Source organism: Etheostoma spectabile, chromosome 12 (genome assembly GCF_008692095.1).
Source record: "Etheostoma spectabile isolate EspeVRDwgs_2016 chromosome 12, UIUC_Espe_1.0, whole genome shotgun sequence".
Taxonomy (NCBI): Eukaryota; Metazoa; Chordata; class Actinopteri; order Perciformes; family Percidae; genus Etheostoma; species Etheostoma spectabile.
The window spans coordinates 6,573,854-6,590,792 of record NC_045744.1 but is presented as its reverse complement, the minus strand read 5'-3'; the positions used below and the strand labels follow the sequence as shown (position 1 = coordinate 6,590,792).

General features: G+C 39.7%; 1 protein-coding gene across 3 annotated transcripts in view; it reads left to right on the top strand.

The window, feature by feature from the left end:
- Nucleotides 1-897: 897 nt before the first annotated feature.
- Nucleotides 898-16,939, top strand: part of gpc5c (glypican 5c) — a 139,414-nt gene continuing 123,372 nt past the window's right edge. The window contains exon 1 of one of the 3 annotated variants that reach the window (XM_032531535.1): nucleotides 898-1,053. Coding sequence is in view for 2 of the 3 variants with exons in the window: in XM_032531534.1 (XP_032387425.1) it covers nucleotides 12,724-12,901 (178 nt within the window). In the remaining variant the exon portion in view is untranslated. Of the gene's footprint in view, nucleotides 1,054-12,434; nucleotides 12,902-16,939 lie in introns of those variants that run through there. The other 2 variants (XM_032531534.1, XM_032531533.1) reach the window with 2 other exon arrangements.

Below are 16,939 nucleotides of genomic sequence, written 5' to 3'. Positions count from 1 at the left end.
ATACCCAGTTTAGAGGGCCAGAACTGATGGGCTAAAGCCCCCAGAGATGTCTACCAACTACTGGACTCAGACACAGCATGAGGACACAGAATTAAAGATCCCCTGCAAAGACTACTGCAGCCATTTCATCCTTCCTTAGTCCTACCTAGTCAAAGGATTGTATGGGCTTAATTGGCATCAGTAATGCCACAGTTATGTCCATGATCATATGGTTAAAAGAAGCTCAGCATGAGGATGCAGAGAGGTTTCTGATTATGGAGTAAACTACAGACTGAATTTTCCTTCAGGGATAACAAATTAATGCTCAGTATATATGTCATGTTTTATGTGACGACTGTAGGGATGCTTGGGGTAACTGATGATGTACTGCAACAACTTGAGATAAAGGAGATTATTTCAGATCAAATTAAGGTCTGGCTTTGAAGTAAGGTTTACATTGGCTGTAGAAAAAATAATGATTTACTGTCACATCAAAAAAGTTCAAATGACAGAATACATGTTTTCCTTGTCGCCTCCTTATTTTGAACTATGCTAACGGTACTTTGTATAGAAAACTTGCATAAAATGGGATCAAGGGACTCTGAGTGAGGACTCTGAAATCAAGGATTACTGGCGCCATCTGCTGACCAACACTAGTGCATCTATTTCAGTCAAAAGGCCTTACCAAGTGCCTGCTGTAGTAAACAAAACATGTAGGCTATGTAGAAAGAAAGATCTCACTGTTGCTAATGACATATTTATTTTCCCTAAAATAGTCCATCTGGATACAATATGTCCTCGTTGCAAAATTAGAATCAGCATCACAATCCTATAATTCCAACTGGAAATGTTCGAGAGCATTCAACAACTTAACACTGTAACTGGGATAGGTCACACACTGAGAATATAAGGAAAACTTTGCAAGGCACAGATTCTGGTAGACTTGTCCAACTTTAAAACTGGCTAGCTAGCATTTGAGTTCGATTTTTTTAACTGGACACAAGTGTAACGTTACACCACACGTTTTTGTAGGAAACGTATGCCCACTCAAGTCAACTCATTTCGGATGTTAAGGTAATTTGGCAACACCTAAAAGAGTGGCAACAATTGTGTAGCAGTTAGCTAGCTAGCTAACTAACTAACTAGCTAGCTAACTAACTAGCTAGCTAACTAGCTAGAGTTAACTGCAACGTTAGCCATAGTGACAGACGCTAGTTACCGTGGCATCACGTTGTGGGTTCATAGCAGTATCAGCACACTTCAGACCTTTCTCAGGTAAGCTTTATAAACGTCACTTTGTGTCAGGTACACCATAGGTTGTTATCTTTTAGGATAATTTGAGTCATTAGCTCTTCTCGCTTGGCCTGTGTCATATGTTTACTAACCGTATGTCAATAAAATATAGCCTGTTAAACAACCACAGCATGCTGCATGCTGTGCCAGCATAAGTATCTCTCCCATTATACCATAATGTAATATAAATTCTTAGTTTTTTGCTCCCAAAGTAGGCTACACCATATTTCTTCCCCTAGCTCCAATGGAATTAACGTTACTGTTATCATAAATGTTGGACCAGATTGCCACTCAATCTCATCAGTCAAAATGAAAACTCTACCTCAGATTAATTATCTTTTTTCACTATACTCCCCATCACCCCGAGCAACAAATGATTTTGAACATTAAACACTCAATGGGAACATTACAACAATTCATGGCTAGAAATAGAAGAACAATTATGTAAAACCACTTCACTTGCAGACCTGCCCTTCCTAACGCAGTCAATCAAGAAACTGGACTTTTACAATCTCATCAACTCTGGCAGCCGGGTGGAAAACTCACAAAATCTAGAAGTTACCTCCAGCACCATGTAGATACACCCCACTTTGGCATAATCTGGGTTTCCTGCAGTCTTTTTTTTCATCATGGCAAAAAAAATGGAATCTCTCAATTCCATAATTGATTTGAAAATAACCGACTCACATCCTTTAACATTCTCATCCAGAAGTATGGGGTTGGGACAGACCAATTCCGTCACTGTCAACAACTAAATTCCATAATTACAAAAATAAAATAAATAAAACCAACAACTTGCTACAACCTTTAAAATTAAGTCATGAAATTATTCAAATTCCAAACTCAAAAAGAAATCTCAAAACTTTATAAATGTATATCTATGTCAGATATCTCCATAACACTTCCAATCACAGAATGGGGAAGTGTCTTGCATCTGCATCCCATCTCTGACTTCTGAAACTAAATCATAAAAACATAAAAACATTTTCTGTATGACCACTAACACATACTCACAGCTTATACAATTCAAAACCATTCATAGACCACATTACACCCGAAGTAAAATGCACAAAATTGGATTGGTCGACACAGAAATGTGTTCACAATGCACTTTAGGTATTTCAGATGATTATTTTCATGCCACTCGGCCCGCCAACCAGTTTGTTCCCCTGTGGTCACAAACATCCTGGGCTGCAGAGTCCCACTGTCCCAATCACCGTGCTTGCTGGGAGATGTAACTCAGGTAACCATCCCAACCAAATACCAAAACCCATTGCTCGTTTCTCTGACCATCGCCAAGAAAATCATTTTCCTAAAATGGAAATCTGCCTCACTGGATCAATTTGCTTCTAACACAATTCATTAGAAAAAATAACAGCCCAAATTAGCAACAATATTTCTGCCCTAAATGAAACCTGGAGCAATTTCATAACTCATCTTAAATCCATTGAGAACAAGCTAAAACCACTTACATGACTACTTGATCACATGTTCCACACATGCATTACTACATCCACACCGCAAAACACATTTCTACAAGCAACACACATACATTCCTTCTCTCCCCTTCCTATTTAATTAATATACCAGGACCATAATATAAAACTAAACTGATTACTTTCTCCTCTAGATGATTACATTAATGACTATTAGTGATGACAGTGACGAATTAGGATATTCTTTATTTACTTATTTATTATTTGTTATTATTGTGTTAAAATATTTCTTGGTTATGACACCTGCCAAATGCATGTATTCATTTAAAAGATGGACAACACATTTGCTGCGTATCTGCTATGATCCCAAAATCCCATTTTTGAAACCTTCGACCTTTGACCCATTTATCTAGCGTGTTCATGTTGACATTGGACGTTTATTGCATCCTGTGGATGTGCATGTCAACATGTGTGAGTATGTTTGTGCATGTCAGTTGTTTTTTGAGGACAACACCTCTTCACACATACGTACTGTACACAAAACAGGCATTTTATTAACTTAACATTAATTACAAAAATGTTCCCCAACAATAACCTTCCAACGTTGGGACTTCTGAACACTGGGCCTGCGATCTCGATTCACCCTGTTCACAATTTAATTTTTAAATAAATTTGATTTAAAAAAAAAAAAAACTTTGGTTCTCATGTAACCCTTGTTTGGTATGAGGGTCAAATTGACCCATTTAACATTTTTACAAGAAGAAAAATGTTACAAGTTACATTTTTTCTACCTGAAAATCGAAGGCCTTACCTTATTTTCTGTGATAACCATGCATTCCTGACTCAATTCGGGAAAATTATTCTGGATATGACACTTTTTCCATAGTGGATTTTTTATTTTATGACGTAAACAAACCACACTTCCATTTTTAATTGTGTTCTATTAGAGAATGATTGCATTCACTGAACATATATGTTATCTCAATTGTTTGAAATTGAGACAAAGACAATACTTGTTAATAGATTATGAAGTAAAATTTTTATTTCAGAATTGTTTTAAAAAAAACAAATAAGTCACGGGTCAATTTGACCCGAGGGATACGAGAGGGTCCCGGAAGTGAAGACAATACAAGGGTTAAAACAAAAACTCATAATAAAAATGAAAACTTAATGAAAAATGCGAAACAACAATAACCTTGGTTTGGTACGGCCAATATGTTTTGTTTTGTCATGGTCAAAAGAATCGTGGCAGAGTATCGTGATATCAAAATCGTGATTCATAGTTTCCCCCGAATCGTGCAGGCCTACTGAACACCCACACACATGTTTTCAGTTGTCATGGGTGATTGGACTCTGCTAAGGTAAGAGTGGGCCGGAGCTTAGATGGGAATTTATTAGGTCACAAATCTTTTCTACCAATAAGAACGATAAAGCTGTCATTTGTCCTGCCCTAACAGGTCCAACAAAGCTACGAGGAGACTCAGGAAGATGTCAGTCAATCAGTACTGATTGATTGACATCTTCTGTGTGTGGGTACACACACCCACACGGTCCTGGGACTGGGTCCAATCAGCCAGAGTAATTGAGGTGCCTTTGTGGGTGTTCAGAGCCTTTTACACTAAAACCAATAAAAAAAATAAAAAAATATTTTAATTAAATGTATTTTCCCTTTCTCAAACCTTTATATCAGTGCAGAAGAGCTTTAATGGGAGGGTATTGCTACACACGTATGCTCTCCTCCTGAACAAAGAGAAAAAAAAAAGTAAAACAGAATTATTAGCCAATTAAGCCGTGGGGTGTAAAAGTAAAACATCTACCGTCCCACGCTGTGTGTTATGAACTCTCAGTGTGCTTTGTGTGAGGTCCTGTCATCCATCCTTGATACTAACTCTGTAAAGTTGTCAAGTCATCGCTGTAGCACTGTCACCCAGATACATCAAGCTCGGAAATAAACACTAGTGCCTTTAAAATATTTTTTATTGCCAAACAATGGATATGCTTAATCTTTGATTTCTACTGACCAACCACAATCAGCCCACTGTGTGTTTCCTTTGATTTGGTGGTTATAAATTACATTTGAACCAAGGGATAACTGAAATAATAATGGTGCAGAAATGCCCCAAACATCTGCATGATTATCTTCAAGCACCAAAATAATATCCTTTTATCCATCTGTTTAGTAACAAAAATAATTATTAAACAACAGGTTCCTTCAAAGAGTTAATTAATGAGGAAATTGATGTTATTGAGTTGGAAAAAAAAAAAGTCCCCTTAAAAATTGCAAGATTTCCCAGAGAGATAGGGTCCTGGAGGTTAATATAATACTCAGTGTAATGCTGTGTATTTAATATTGTTGATGTCACCTCCCCCTCCAAAGAAAAACACCAACATGGTTTGTAAAGATAAACCCTGATGATTGAAAACAGCAATGTTATTGTTGGAGTTGTAAATGCCAGATCATGTAAAAACACTGACCTCAAAGTAATTGAAATAACTGTCATAGTTTGTGTGAAAATGTTTGATGACGGTTAGCAGGGACGGTTCTACATGGAGGCCTAGGGAGGCCCCTGCCTCCCTGGAAATGTCGTTGGCCTCCCCTGTGGCCCCCCCCATGATGATCAAATAAAAAATTTTGATTTCACACGTGAGCACCAAAAGTGGAACTAATGTGCGATGCAACGATCTACACGGGTAAATTAGAGGGGCGCGACCAATACTGTAGCCTGCGTGCCACGCCCACATGTGGTGCTGCTCCTTGGTGAATGAGACACTACTCTTAAAAAGAGAAGCTACAATTTCTCCTGTTGCAAGAGTCCAAGGTAAGCAAAACCATTTCATCTCGTAAGTGACTAGTTATACTAGTCCCTAGACATAACCGTGTTCCTTTTGTTCCTCACACTGAGAATGAGCTCAAGTTAGTAAATGTCTGGTCTCAATATGTTTACAACTTAATCATAGCTAAGCATACCCATCGAAGCAGAAACGAATATCCAGATGTCGGTGTCCTTGCTAGGTCTACACAATGTTGTGATGTTAACACGTAACTTCATCCGTCTTGGCTGTTGCATTGCGATAACAAATTTGTGTAAACCAATCGACAGGCTTTATGCCCGTGTTAAGTAGGGAGGGATGGTTTGGCACGAAATGTAATGCATACCCCTATGTTTTTTTCCGTCTAATAGCTATCATGAAACGAGGAAGAGATATAGTGTCCTTTTTTGCCCCAGTAAACAAAAAGTGAGAAAAACAGCGGTGAGAGACACAAATCAAGGGGAGGAAGAGCAGGAAGACGGAGAGCCAGAGAAGTCGGTGGAGTTTGGAGAGAGGGCATGTGATGAAAGTGAGGGCTCTGACACAGAGAGGGATGTTCCAGAGGGTGAAGAGAAGGAAGAAGAGGGTGAAGAAAACACACAGGGACAGAGAAAAGAACAGCCAGGGGGACAGCAAGTGGATCCATGTGGATCAAGTACAATCAAAAACCTTCTTCATCAGGTTTGTGATGAAGAAGGTTCTTACTATTTGCAAAGCAGTGCAATTACAATTTCATTGAAGGTTTACTGTGTGTTCTACTTTCTGCTGGAAAATTATTTGTGTCAATATGGCTCTGTTACTTTTTTAAGTATATATTTGGCCTGCATTTTGAAATGCATGCAAGTCTACATGCATACAGTGGGATGCATAAGTTTAGGAAATCTTGCTGAAGTTGACTATAAAGAGGAATTTAAAAAAATCAACTTTTGGAAATTGATCTTAATGCCTTAAATAAAAAAAATATGAAAAACCCAACCTTTAAGCACACCATTTTTTTTAATACATAACATATCATAAATAATAAAATAATTAAATGAAATTATTAAAATACAGGGGGCATATGTATAGACACCCCTGTGATAAATTCCCATAGAGGCAGGCAGATTTTTATTTTTAAAGGCCAGTTATTTCATGGATCCAGGATCCTATGCATCCTGATAAAGTTCCCTTGGCCTTTGGAATTAAAATTGTCCTACATCATCACACACCCTTCACCATACAACTGGCATGGTTTTATTTCAGTTAGCCTAACAGCTGGTTGGATTTGCTCTGATATGGATCTAATTTCAGGGGTGTACTAATGCCCCCTGTATTTTAAGGAAGAAAATGTATTTATGATACATTATTTATTAACAAAGAAAATTGGTGTCCTTAAAGGTTGGATTCCTAATTCTAATTCCTAATTTCTTTTTAATTAAGGCATTAAGATGAATTTCCAAAAGATGTTGTTTTTAATTCCTCTTTTTAGTCAACTTTAGGGTGTAAACTTATGCATACCACTATAAGTAAATAAATGTTGTAGGTGTTTCCTATGTTTACTGTACGTCTTTCTACAGACATTCGCAAGTCCAAGAATGATGTGGCTACCAGGACAGCCCGACTTGAATATATTTCCAACAGTTTTGATAGGGGACAGGAGACGGAGCTTCAGGCCAAACGGCGGTAATCTTCATCCCCAGCTTGAGTATTCTGTCATGATGGACTCTACCTATTGCTATGCATGTAGACATTTTTCAGCTTTTATGGCCCTACCTTTCTTGCACCTGGACTCCCTCTTGTACAAAATGAATATTTATATGATTTTAAAGTAAAACAAAGTTTATAATCTTTAAACATCATTTGTTGCCATTTTAATGTCCCCCCCCCCCCCCGGGTAAACACTGGCCCCTCCTTGGCCCCCCTAGTAAAATGTGTTTCGAACCTCCACTGAGGGTTAGGGTTTTGTAGTGTAGAAATTTAGAAACAAAACTGAAAAGGAGAACATCTAGAAGATGGGGGATCTAAAGATAAGAGTTCTAGAAGTTCTCCAGTGGCTCCGATTTTTAAGGCCGTTAACTTTACAAATATTTGGATATTTAAAAATCTGATATTGCGATATATCGGTTGATATATTAAAAAAAAAAAATTCCAGAAACTTGTAGCAAAAACAGATTTCCCCAACAGTTATTTGTAGTTATTTACTAAAATGATATGATAATAATTAGTTTTATTGTATTGTTAACAGAACAGAGGAACTTCAAAATAGTTTAATGTTCTGATAAATAAAATGTATAAAAATATTAACTTAAGATATAAAACTTAAAGTCCTTTGAACAAAAACCCAACAACAACAAAAAATAATCATGTTGCCAACAGAGACATTGTAGAGGTCCCTCTGGTGGACATCATTTATTTGTCATTATAAATGCTTCTGATAAATGAAAATTAAAATAATTCTTCTTTTTTTTTTTTTTTTTTTATCGGCCATTATAAATCGGGAAATGCCCCAAATCCATTCTTAACACACTCTTCAATCTGAGCACATTCTGTTCATTTGTGCCTGTTGAATCAACTGTGAGATATATAATAAAAAATTGATACTTGGCACCTTTGCATTGATACAGTAGTGCCACTGAAAATATTGTGATACTATGCGGTATTGATTTTTTTTCCCACCCCTACTGTACAGGAGGACTCTCTACTCTCCAGTCTATTGTTAGAAATTGTTGGAAAATTTCCATTGTCACTTTGAAACTTCAGCCCATTCTGCATATTGATATACAGCAACAACACATCAATGGAGTTCATTGAAGGAAGCAGAGGCATCAACAGACCCATCGGGGTGTGGTTCCACCCGCCCACATGAGCGCGCTTTGCAGCCCTGCTGGCATATGAAGTCTTACAAGTTTGAGATTGCATTAGTGATTGAATTTTTGAGACTTCAGCGGGAAAAGTGCATCCCATCTAAGGTGATTGTTGAAGATATGACAGACCTGCTGGTAGAGCAATGCAAAGATACAATGTGAGTGCAGCTCTGGGAGTTTGAATTGGAGGGTTTTGATGATGAGGACGCCAAGCCTCTTCTCATGCTGGTGTGGGAGGTGAACAACAACATGAAAATGAGAGACATTGAGTTTGAAGGCGGAAGGCTACTCAAGTCGCCAGAAGACATCCCTCTTTGTTTTCAACATCCAAAGCTTATTAATTTGGCTCAGGCGTACGGCAGGAGCCTGACACAGCAGCTGCAGTAGGCCCGCAGCTCCAACCTGCTCGGCCCAGGAGATGTGGAGGTGGGTCCAAAGGTCTTGCAGGGCTACTGGTGACCTCATCCAAGCAGCTGCCTCAACATGCCCTTCCAGCAGCTCAGTGAAATGGCTGTTGGTGTCACAAAGTTTGTTTTGGACCGGGTCTCCACTGCTTTGTCCACTGTACATCATCGAGTCAACATCTCCCGCTCCATCAGAGACAGCATGGTCCTGTCTATTCAGAAAACGGTTAGGCAGAGGTACCCTCAAGACGTCCTGAGGAGGCTTGACTGCTTTGCAGCCTAGGTGCTGAACGCAATTGCTGATGCAACGAGGTCCTTGTGCTGTTTCAGCCTCAGACTGATACCCATGTGCCTGGAAATTCAAGCACCAAAAACAATTAAACCTAGCTAGCAGAAAGAGTGGATGGTGCAAAAACCATTCACACCCAGGCTGGAGATTTGAATGAGGAGCCTGGTCTGGAGGAAGATGGAGAACCAATCCAAGATCCAGAATGTTCTCTTTTGTCTCCTCCACCTACTCCTCTGACTCCCAGTGTTGAACTTGCTGCTAATATTTTCTTGGATGAAACCGTAGCATCTCCATCTATGCCCCGCCTAAAAGCCGACTCTGCTTGTGCGTGGTTCCAGCTCTGCCATCTTCGGTTCCCCCTACTGGTAAACCTCTTGCCATCACTGTCATTCTGGAGGGTTTGACAAAAAGCCAGATTGAACCAGCGGAGCAGTTTACCCCAGAGACCGACTTTGCCGAGGTGTCATCACCACTACTTCCTCTGAGCCCTGCCACTGAGCACCCAGTCACTGGATGGTAACTTGTACCCTCCACACGCTTTCCTGACTCCTAGCTCTGAATCTTCTGCAAACACTGGCTGGAATAAAACAGAGGATTCTTCCTCTACGCCCAGCCTAAAATCTCCCGTGGCTACAGCCCCTCCACCCTATCTGACTCCTCCTGCTGAACCCACAGTGACTACATCAGCCCTGAATGGTGAGGATTTGAGCAAGCAGATCACCGGAGAACCAGACTCTGTTGGTGCTTTAGCCTTAACATCCACCCTGACTCCTGCTGATTAACCTCCCACCATCACTATTGTCCTGGATGGTTCGACAATCAGCTTGATTGAACCAGCTGAGCAGCCTGCACCAAAGGCCAACTTCGCTAAAAGGACATCTCCACCACTTCCCATGACTCCCCCAGCTGAACCCCCAGTCATTACTGCAGTCCTGAATGGTGAGGATCAAGGAGCTCAGCAGAGAACCAGACTCAGCTGTGACTGCGGCTCTGAAAGCTCTTCAAATCACCCGTGATACAAAGCAGGATGCCCTGACAATCAGCCTGGTTAAAGCTTAAAAGAATACTGGAGTCCAGTGCTTCTTCAGTTGGTATTACTCAGTTTGATTTTTATCCCTATTTTCATATTGTTCATATCCCTGTTTAAAATAAATTGATTGTTGCATATTCAGTCCCCACCACTCTGTTTCATTTAAATGTATTGTGATGCAACATAATACAAGACAAGAAGTTACGAGTCCTTATAATGGGTTAGTGTCGGTGTCAGAAGTGTGAAAAATCATAACATTTATTTTTTATGTACAAACAGCCAGAAATAATATCATTGACAGAGAATGTGACAAATGAGCATTTTGAGGTGCAGAGAAATTTTTAACAAGACCAAGTTTTTACTCCATCTCTAAAAAGAAAGAAAAGACTTTGTGGCCTTGACCAACTGCCACTTTGCTCATTTGAAAGCCATGATGTCTCTCTCTCATGGGTGGGCCAAATTCTCTGAGCGGGCAAAGCAGAGAAATATGAGGTAATATGAGGTCATAAGGAGCAAGATTCCGGAGTAGGCTACCTGTAAGCTCAAACTTCATGCCTTGTTTGTTGTTTTAATTTAGTTACCTCTCATTTATTCCTAAATGACTGGCTCTCAAGCCTGGCTGATTTTGCTTCCAAACCACGGGAAGAAGAGCAATAAATATGCCCCATCCCAATACATAATAACTCAAAACAACTTAATTACAACTTAATGCTTTATTTCGGTAGCACATTTGTAAAAAACGTGTCGCATAATATTTTGTGGCCTAAAGACCCTTTTCACAGCAGACATTTTTGACTTCATGCCATAGGAGAAGAAGCATGGGTGACATTAAAAACTTGAATAATCGCTCAGTTCTCAGTTCTGTCCCATGAAGCTATTCCGATGAGTCAGCATGCACAGTACCAGGACCTCCTCTAAGTGGGAATCAGCCCTCATTAAAGGTGCTGTAGGTAGGATTGTGAAGATCCAGGACACCCCACCCCCCATCTATATAGGGAAGGGTAGATTTTTGCAAATCGCACTACAGGCTGTAGGTGGTTGTTTTTTTAAATTACCTTTTATCATGTAGTTCTACTCGAATATAAGGTCAGTTTCAGCACTTATGACAGAAAGTTAGTTTTATAAGGCTTACCTACTGCACCTTTTATGTTATTAAATAAACTGGGCTTTTCCTCATATTAAAATGTCTGCTGTGATAAAGGGACATCACATAACATTTGACAGCTGACTTCGGATATAGTACCGGGTCTGTCCAGGAGAGGGTAGTATTTAACATACAATGTGTAAAAGGAACTGTTCACTGTAAAGTAAGTGAAATTTGAAAATGTGGAGATACATTTTCAAAAAAAAGAACACTTAAACTGCCATTTGTTTAAAAAAAACGATTGCCATGTGGGCCAATTACATTTTTATAATGATGTGTCTGGTTAACATAGTTGGTAATATGTCTGGTATCATCTCCTAGTCTGCAGGTGTGAATTCTCACACGGGGCAGGCCCTTCCTCCGGGGTTGGGACCTACATTTTAAATCTTAACTTAATCAAAATCATTGAACACCAAATCTGGAAAACACATCATTATAATGGTTGATCTTTTCTTTGGATTATTATAACTCTCCAAGACTTTTTGTGTGATACACCATAAACAGACATATATATATATAGACGTATTTATAATACTTGCCATCAAAGGCTGCAAAGCTTTTTACTGGGACAATCAAATCAGTCTGGAAAAGAAAAGACCTTTGTTACTAAACATTTTCACCAGTAGATGGCATTAATGTGAATGATGATAATAATAATACCGAGTATTGCAATACAGCTTCAGCAACATTGAGCACAGAATTTGTTGCAACTCAACATCATCATACTCTGAAAACTAAACCAAATCTGTCCTGTTTTACCCCATAGACATATTCTGAAAGAGAACAAAATATATTCACTTACAATCCATTTACTCATTAATGTAATAACAAAAAGAGGGACAACCACATAACAACTTAGTGCTCTTTCAGCATGTTCATTATGGCCCCTGATTGTTTGTATATCACAAAAAAAAAACATTTAGGGTAAAGGTGAGTTTTTGACATGACATCTGTTTTATATTCAGTTATAACAGTTGCTACAAAGAGACAAAAAGGGGCAATTATGACGCAAATGCGAAGTAAACTATATGACCATGTTTAACCTAATAACATTTGACTTTTTAATTATACCACGGGCAATTTTTTAGTTTCAAGGATTTATAATATTATACGACTACTTACACTGCAAGTCCCTATAGGGAAATTGTAGTGAGGGTTTTACTTGGGGCACTTAGCTGAAGTAAACAGAAAGGGAGGGGAGTGTGCGCGAGGCTTTGGAAACAGGCATGCAGACAGCCGACCACTGCAAAGTGTTGAGCGCGGGACAGACTGGCTTCAGCCCACAGCACTCTTCCTCAGCCCAAGAGAAGACCCCAAACCACTGATGTGAGGCTCTCCCACTCATCCCAACCAATAATGTGAAAATCAGACGGACACGTTTGTCGTCGCTTCGTTGTAGCCTACTCGAGTGCCTTCTATTTTCAACACTGTCCCACAGTTTGCAGCCAGGCTACAGAAGGCTATCCACAAGGATACCTGGTGTGAGATGCGGCAATGTCCCGAGGAATATGCCCACGCGTAAACTCTTGCGGATCCTTTTGGATTTTGTCAGCGGTCATATTTGCGGCAAATGTGATCGACACGGACGCGTACAGCTGTCATGAGGTGAGGACCGCTTTCCAGCTGCGGCAGGTCGGGCCGCTGCACCGCGTTCCGGAGACACCTGGCACAGGTGAGCCAGTGGGTTTGGCACCTCATAGCGTAGAGCACTTTGGCTAAAGCGCACTGCAAACATCAGAGAGTTGGTCACACATCTAGCTTAAACTACTCATATCGATTTCAGCAAATAGGCTTCCATGGGTAAATGTGTTACAGTTATGACTACCTCCATTTAAAAAAAGAAAAGAAAAAGCCTTTCATTTACGTCCAATGCTTCTAACTATTCTGTGCTTCTGTCAAAAGCGCACGTGGGTCCGGCACTCTGAGTGGAGTAAGCCCTCTCAAGTGACAGCAGCAGGAGATGTGAAAGGCTGAAATTCACGGAACAGATATTTCTTTCTGCACTCACTTTTGTCATATACTTCTCATATTAGTCATGTTAATTGAGGAGACGTTTTTAAAGGTTTGACCATACATTCTTCTCTAGTTTGTATTCTAAAAAGTATTTGGAATGATCTTAAAGTTATTGAAGTGTGTCTTAACATATTTGCCAGTCCATTTTTATGAAATTCCAGGCATCCTTTCTGGTCCATTGTTGCACCATCTGAACATCTAGAAATATTCTGTATTGATTTGATACTGGTAGTATTACATGTTGAAGTCACTATAGGCCCTATGCAATGGGTCTCCTCAATTAGCAGCTTCATTTGCAACCCAGCTGATCAGCATACGTGCAGGCTGTTTGGTTTAGATTAAACAATCATTTCAGAATGTCCTAATGCAGAGAGTTGCCCAGCACATTCACAGGCTGCTGAGACAGGGGGTTTGAGCCAGAACAAGTGTGATACATAGGTATTGTATGGTTTAAGATCTGTGGACAAAGAGGGTACAATATTGTGACCAAAATAGAGCGACTGAATGATTTGCAATTTTCAGATTGAGACCATGTGTCTTTAGATACTTGGGGGGGGGGTCAAAGGCCCTTGACCTCAGGAGGCACAGTTTACGAAAATATACTGTCCAGACTCCACAACTGGCCCATAGAGTATGCTGGCACCTCTGCTGACATGGTTCCCAATTTTTTTGTTTTGCTTTTTGTCAGAGCACTGCTTGAAAGCAGCTTCAAATGCCTTGAAGGTTTTGTGGTATGTGCTTTCCTCCTGCACACTGAGGAAAAGTTATTTCATGAGAATAAACATTGGTTCCAAATATGTTTTGGAGGCAGCATGCATTTTATGTTGGGTTTGGGCTTTGGTTCAACTATGCTAGGCTAGCTTGAAAGGTCTTCTGCAAGCATCACTTTAAACTAATTATGTCATATTTCTTCTATGTGGAACCATTTCAATAGTCCTATATTTGAACACAAGAAACGGGGCTATCAGTGTGCATTATTTATCATTTCATTTTTACTCCAGTTTTTGAAATCTTCTAATATTTGCTATAAATCTCTTTTAATTCATTGTGAGTCATTTAGTCCTGGGATGTCTAAGATTTAAGTGCATTTTCCTGGCAAATACTCAGAATACCAGTGGATGATGTTGTACAGCTATCTAGATGACTAGAGACCAGAATTCTTGCAGCAATGCCAGTTGGTGGCAGTTTAAGTAGCACCCAGTCTGAGTCTGCAAGCTGTAACAGGGAGAAGAGCAATGGATAGCCGAGTGGGACACATACCTAGGGGTGCATCCAAACCACTCAATATGTTTGTTTAGCAGGGTGTCACTACTAGCAACAGAGGATGTCAATTTCAATGCGAGCAGTAGTTTAGGGGTTAGGTCCTAAAGACAACGGAAGGACCTCGGTCTTCTGAGGATGTCGGCTGTCTGGAGCAAGGCTTGCGGGCCACATTTTTACAGTCTGCAGTGCATTGGCAGAAGCTACATGAGAGTATGTCAGCCTGCATAACAGCTAATGATGGGCATTTTACCTGACAGTAAGCAAACAGCAGCATACACACATATGGTATATACAATACACTTTCCTTTTAATGACTTTGCTTTTCCCATCTCTACATTTCATTTATGAGACACCCACACTATCTATAGTTTTAACTTTTTTTGGAAAATGGGGCTGATATAATCCAGATGCAAACTGCGGCTCTTTGGACTGGACTATTAATTGATATAAAGATGTGTGTTTGTTTAAAAGGTGTGGTAAACTGCATTTTTGTGAATTTACACTCCACCACGTCTCGGCTGTCCCTTCCCTTTACAGCTAATCAAACATTGCTGTAGCTTTACCAGTACATGTTATTTTGCTTTTTGTTTGTCCTAGAGAGGTTGTTTTGGGTCAGGCGAAATCTTGACTTCAAAGCGCTGACCAATGGACGGGGGTGTTGGAGTGGGAGATTTGGTGTATATGTGTGTGTGTACTCAATTATGCTTCTCTGCTGCAGTTCTCAGAATTAAATGCCAATAAAAGCAACTTAAATTTGAAGTGGCAAAACTTCAGCACTTTTCACAGTCCGATGTTTCTTTTAGGATACAGTGCTGCAATTCATTCATGTGTGGTGAACTGATTTCTCACTAAGCGCCAGGAGTGTAACAGCGAGGAACTTTAGAGGCGGCCAATTGGATAAGATCCTTTATAAAAATGAATTGGACTTTTTTACGGCACAGATCCTTTAAGCAATATGTTGTTTTTTTATTCTTGTATCCACCGTAAACATGAAGTGCAGTGTGTAGTGATAGTTCCTGATGATAATCAAGACCAATGTAATATCATGTTGGCAAGCAGTGGTGGAATAAGTACTCGGGTTCTTTACTTAAGCAAGTGGGTAAATACTGGAATGTAGCAATAGCTGATTGTAGACATAGTTCACACTATAAGTAAAATCCCTGCCTGAATTGATTCCTACTATTCCTGTTATTTATTCTAACCTTTCGGGGCACTCGTAATTTATAGTTAAACAAAAAAAAACGTAATTGCATGTGTGTGCCGAAGCTGTGTTATTGAGTGACCATTAATTACTGTATGTCCTTTAATTGAATTATTTTAGACCAAACTGTTTGCTTTCCAGGCAATATGTTCCCGGGGCCACCTTTTTATAAAGAGCGATTTTATCTTCTTGCCAAATTCAGCATCAAGGGAACTTAGATAATCCGTGACATGAAGTTGCTTATCCTGTGATTATTTTGAAGAGTTATGACCACTTTGTTGCTGTGGTACACAGCCAAACGCTCCATATTGAGATTACCACGGGGTGCTGATATAGCCCTTTGGAGATAGATCATTTGGAAAGCAGACAGATAGCAGTGCTGTTCACAGACACCCAGACATTCTACAGCTCAGATATGATCAACCTATTTTCCAGCTCAGTTAAAACTATGTGATTGAGCTGGGCTTATCTGATTGTGCACATACCCCACACGCAGAACACTTTATTCACCGGTTTATCATGCTGTCATTCTCTGATTTACTCAGTCATTAACAGCTATTTTAGAGTAAAAAAGACAGTGTCTTGTAGATTAAATACAAGGCAAGAAGGGGCATGCGTCTATAGAAAGGGAATGGGAACACAATGCATAATCACATCTCACCACATCCTTAACCAGTTACAGCGTCAAAAGCCTTGGCAAGCTCTCAAAGCTCAACTTGCTCTTTGATTGGCTGTAGTTATTTTTGATTCCCTTTTTTATCTTGGCCTTTCTCACTGACAGAGCCTACACATGGTGCACACCTACTGTACTCCATACACACTTAAAATCCTTAAGGCATCTGTGTTTTCTTTTGCTGGCCATCTCTTACCTACCTACGTAAACGTTATATAAAATAAACAAAAGGACATTGTATTTTGTAAAACTAAAGCCAATAGAAAACATTGGTGGTAAAAAAAAAATAAAAAAAATCCCATCTCTGACAATGTCTTTAAGTAAAATGGTAGTACAGGTTAATGAACTGACAAGCACCTCAGATAATCTTTCACCAGCCCCCCCCCAAACACTCCAGCCTAACCAGTGTTGTCCCAGTATGAAGCTGATTACTCTGTCTGAGTCCGTCTCTATACATCATCTCTTATTGGATTTCAGCCAAAGTCTATCTTGTGTTCCAGTTGATTGTGAGCTACTTTACCCTCCTGGCTTGCTACTGTGGTAGAGACTGATGCAATTTC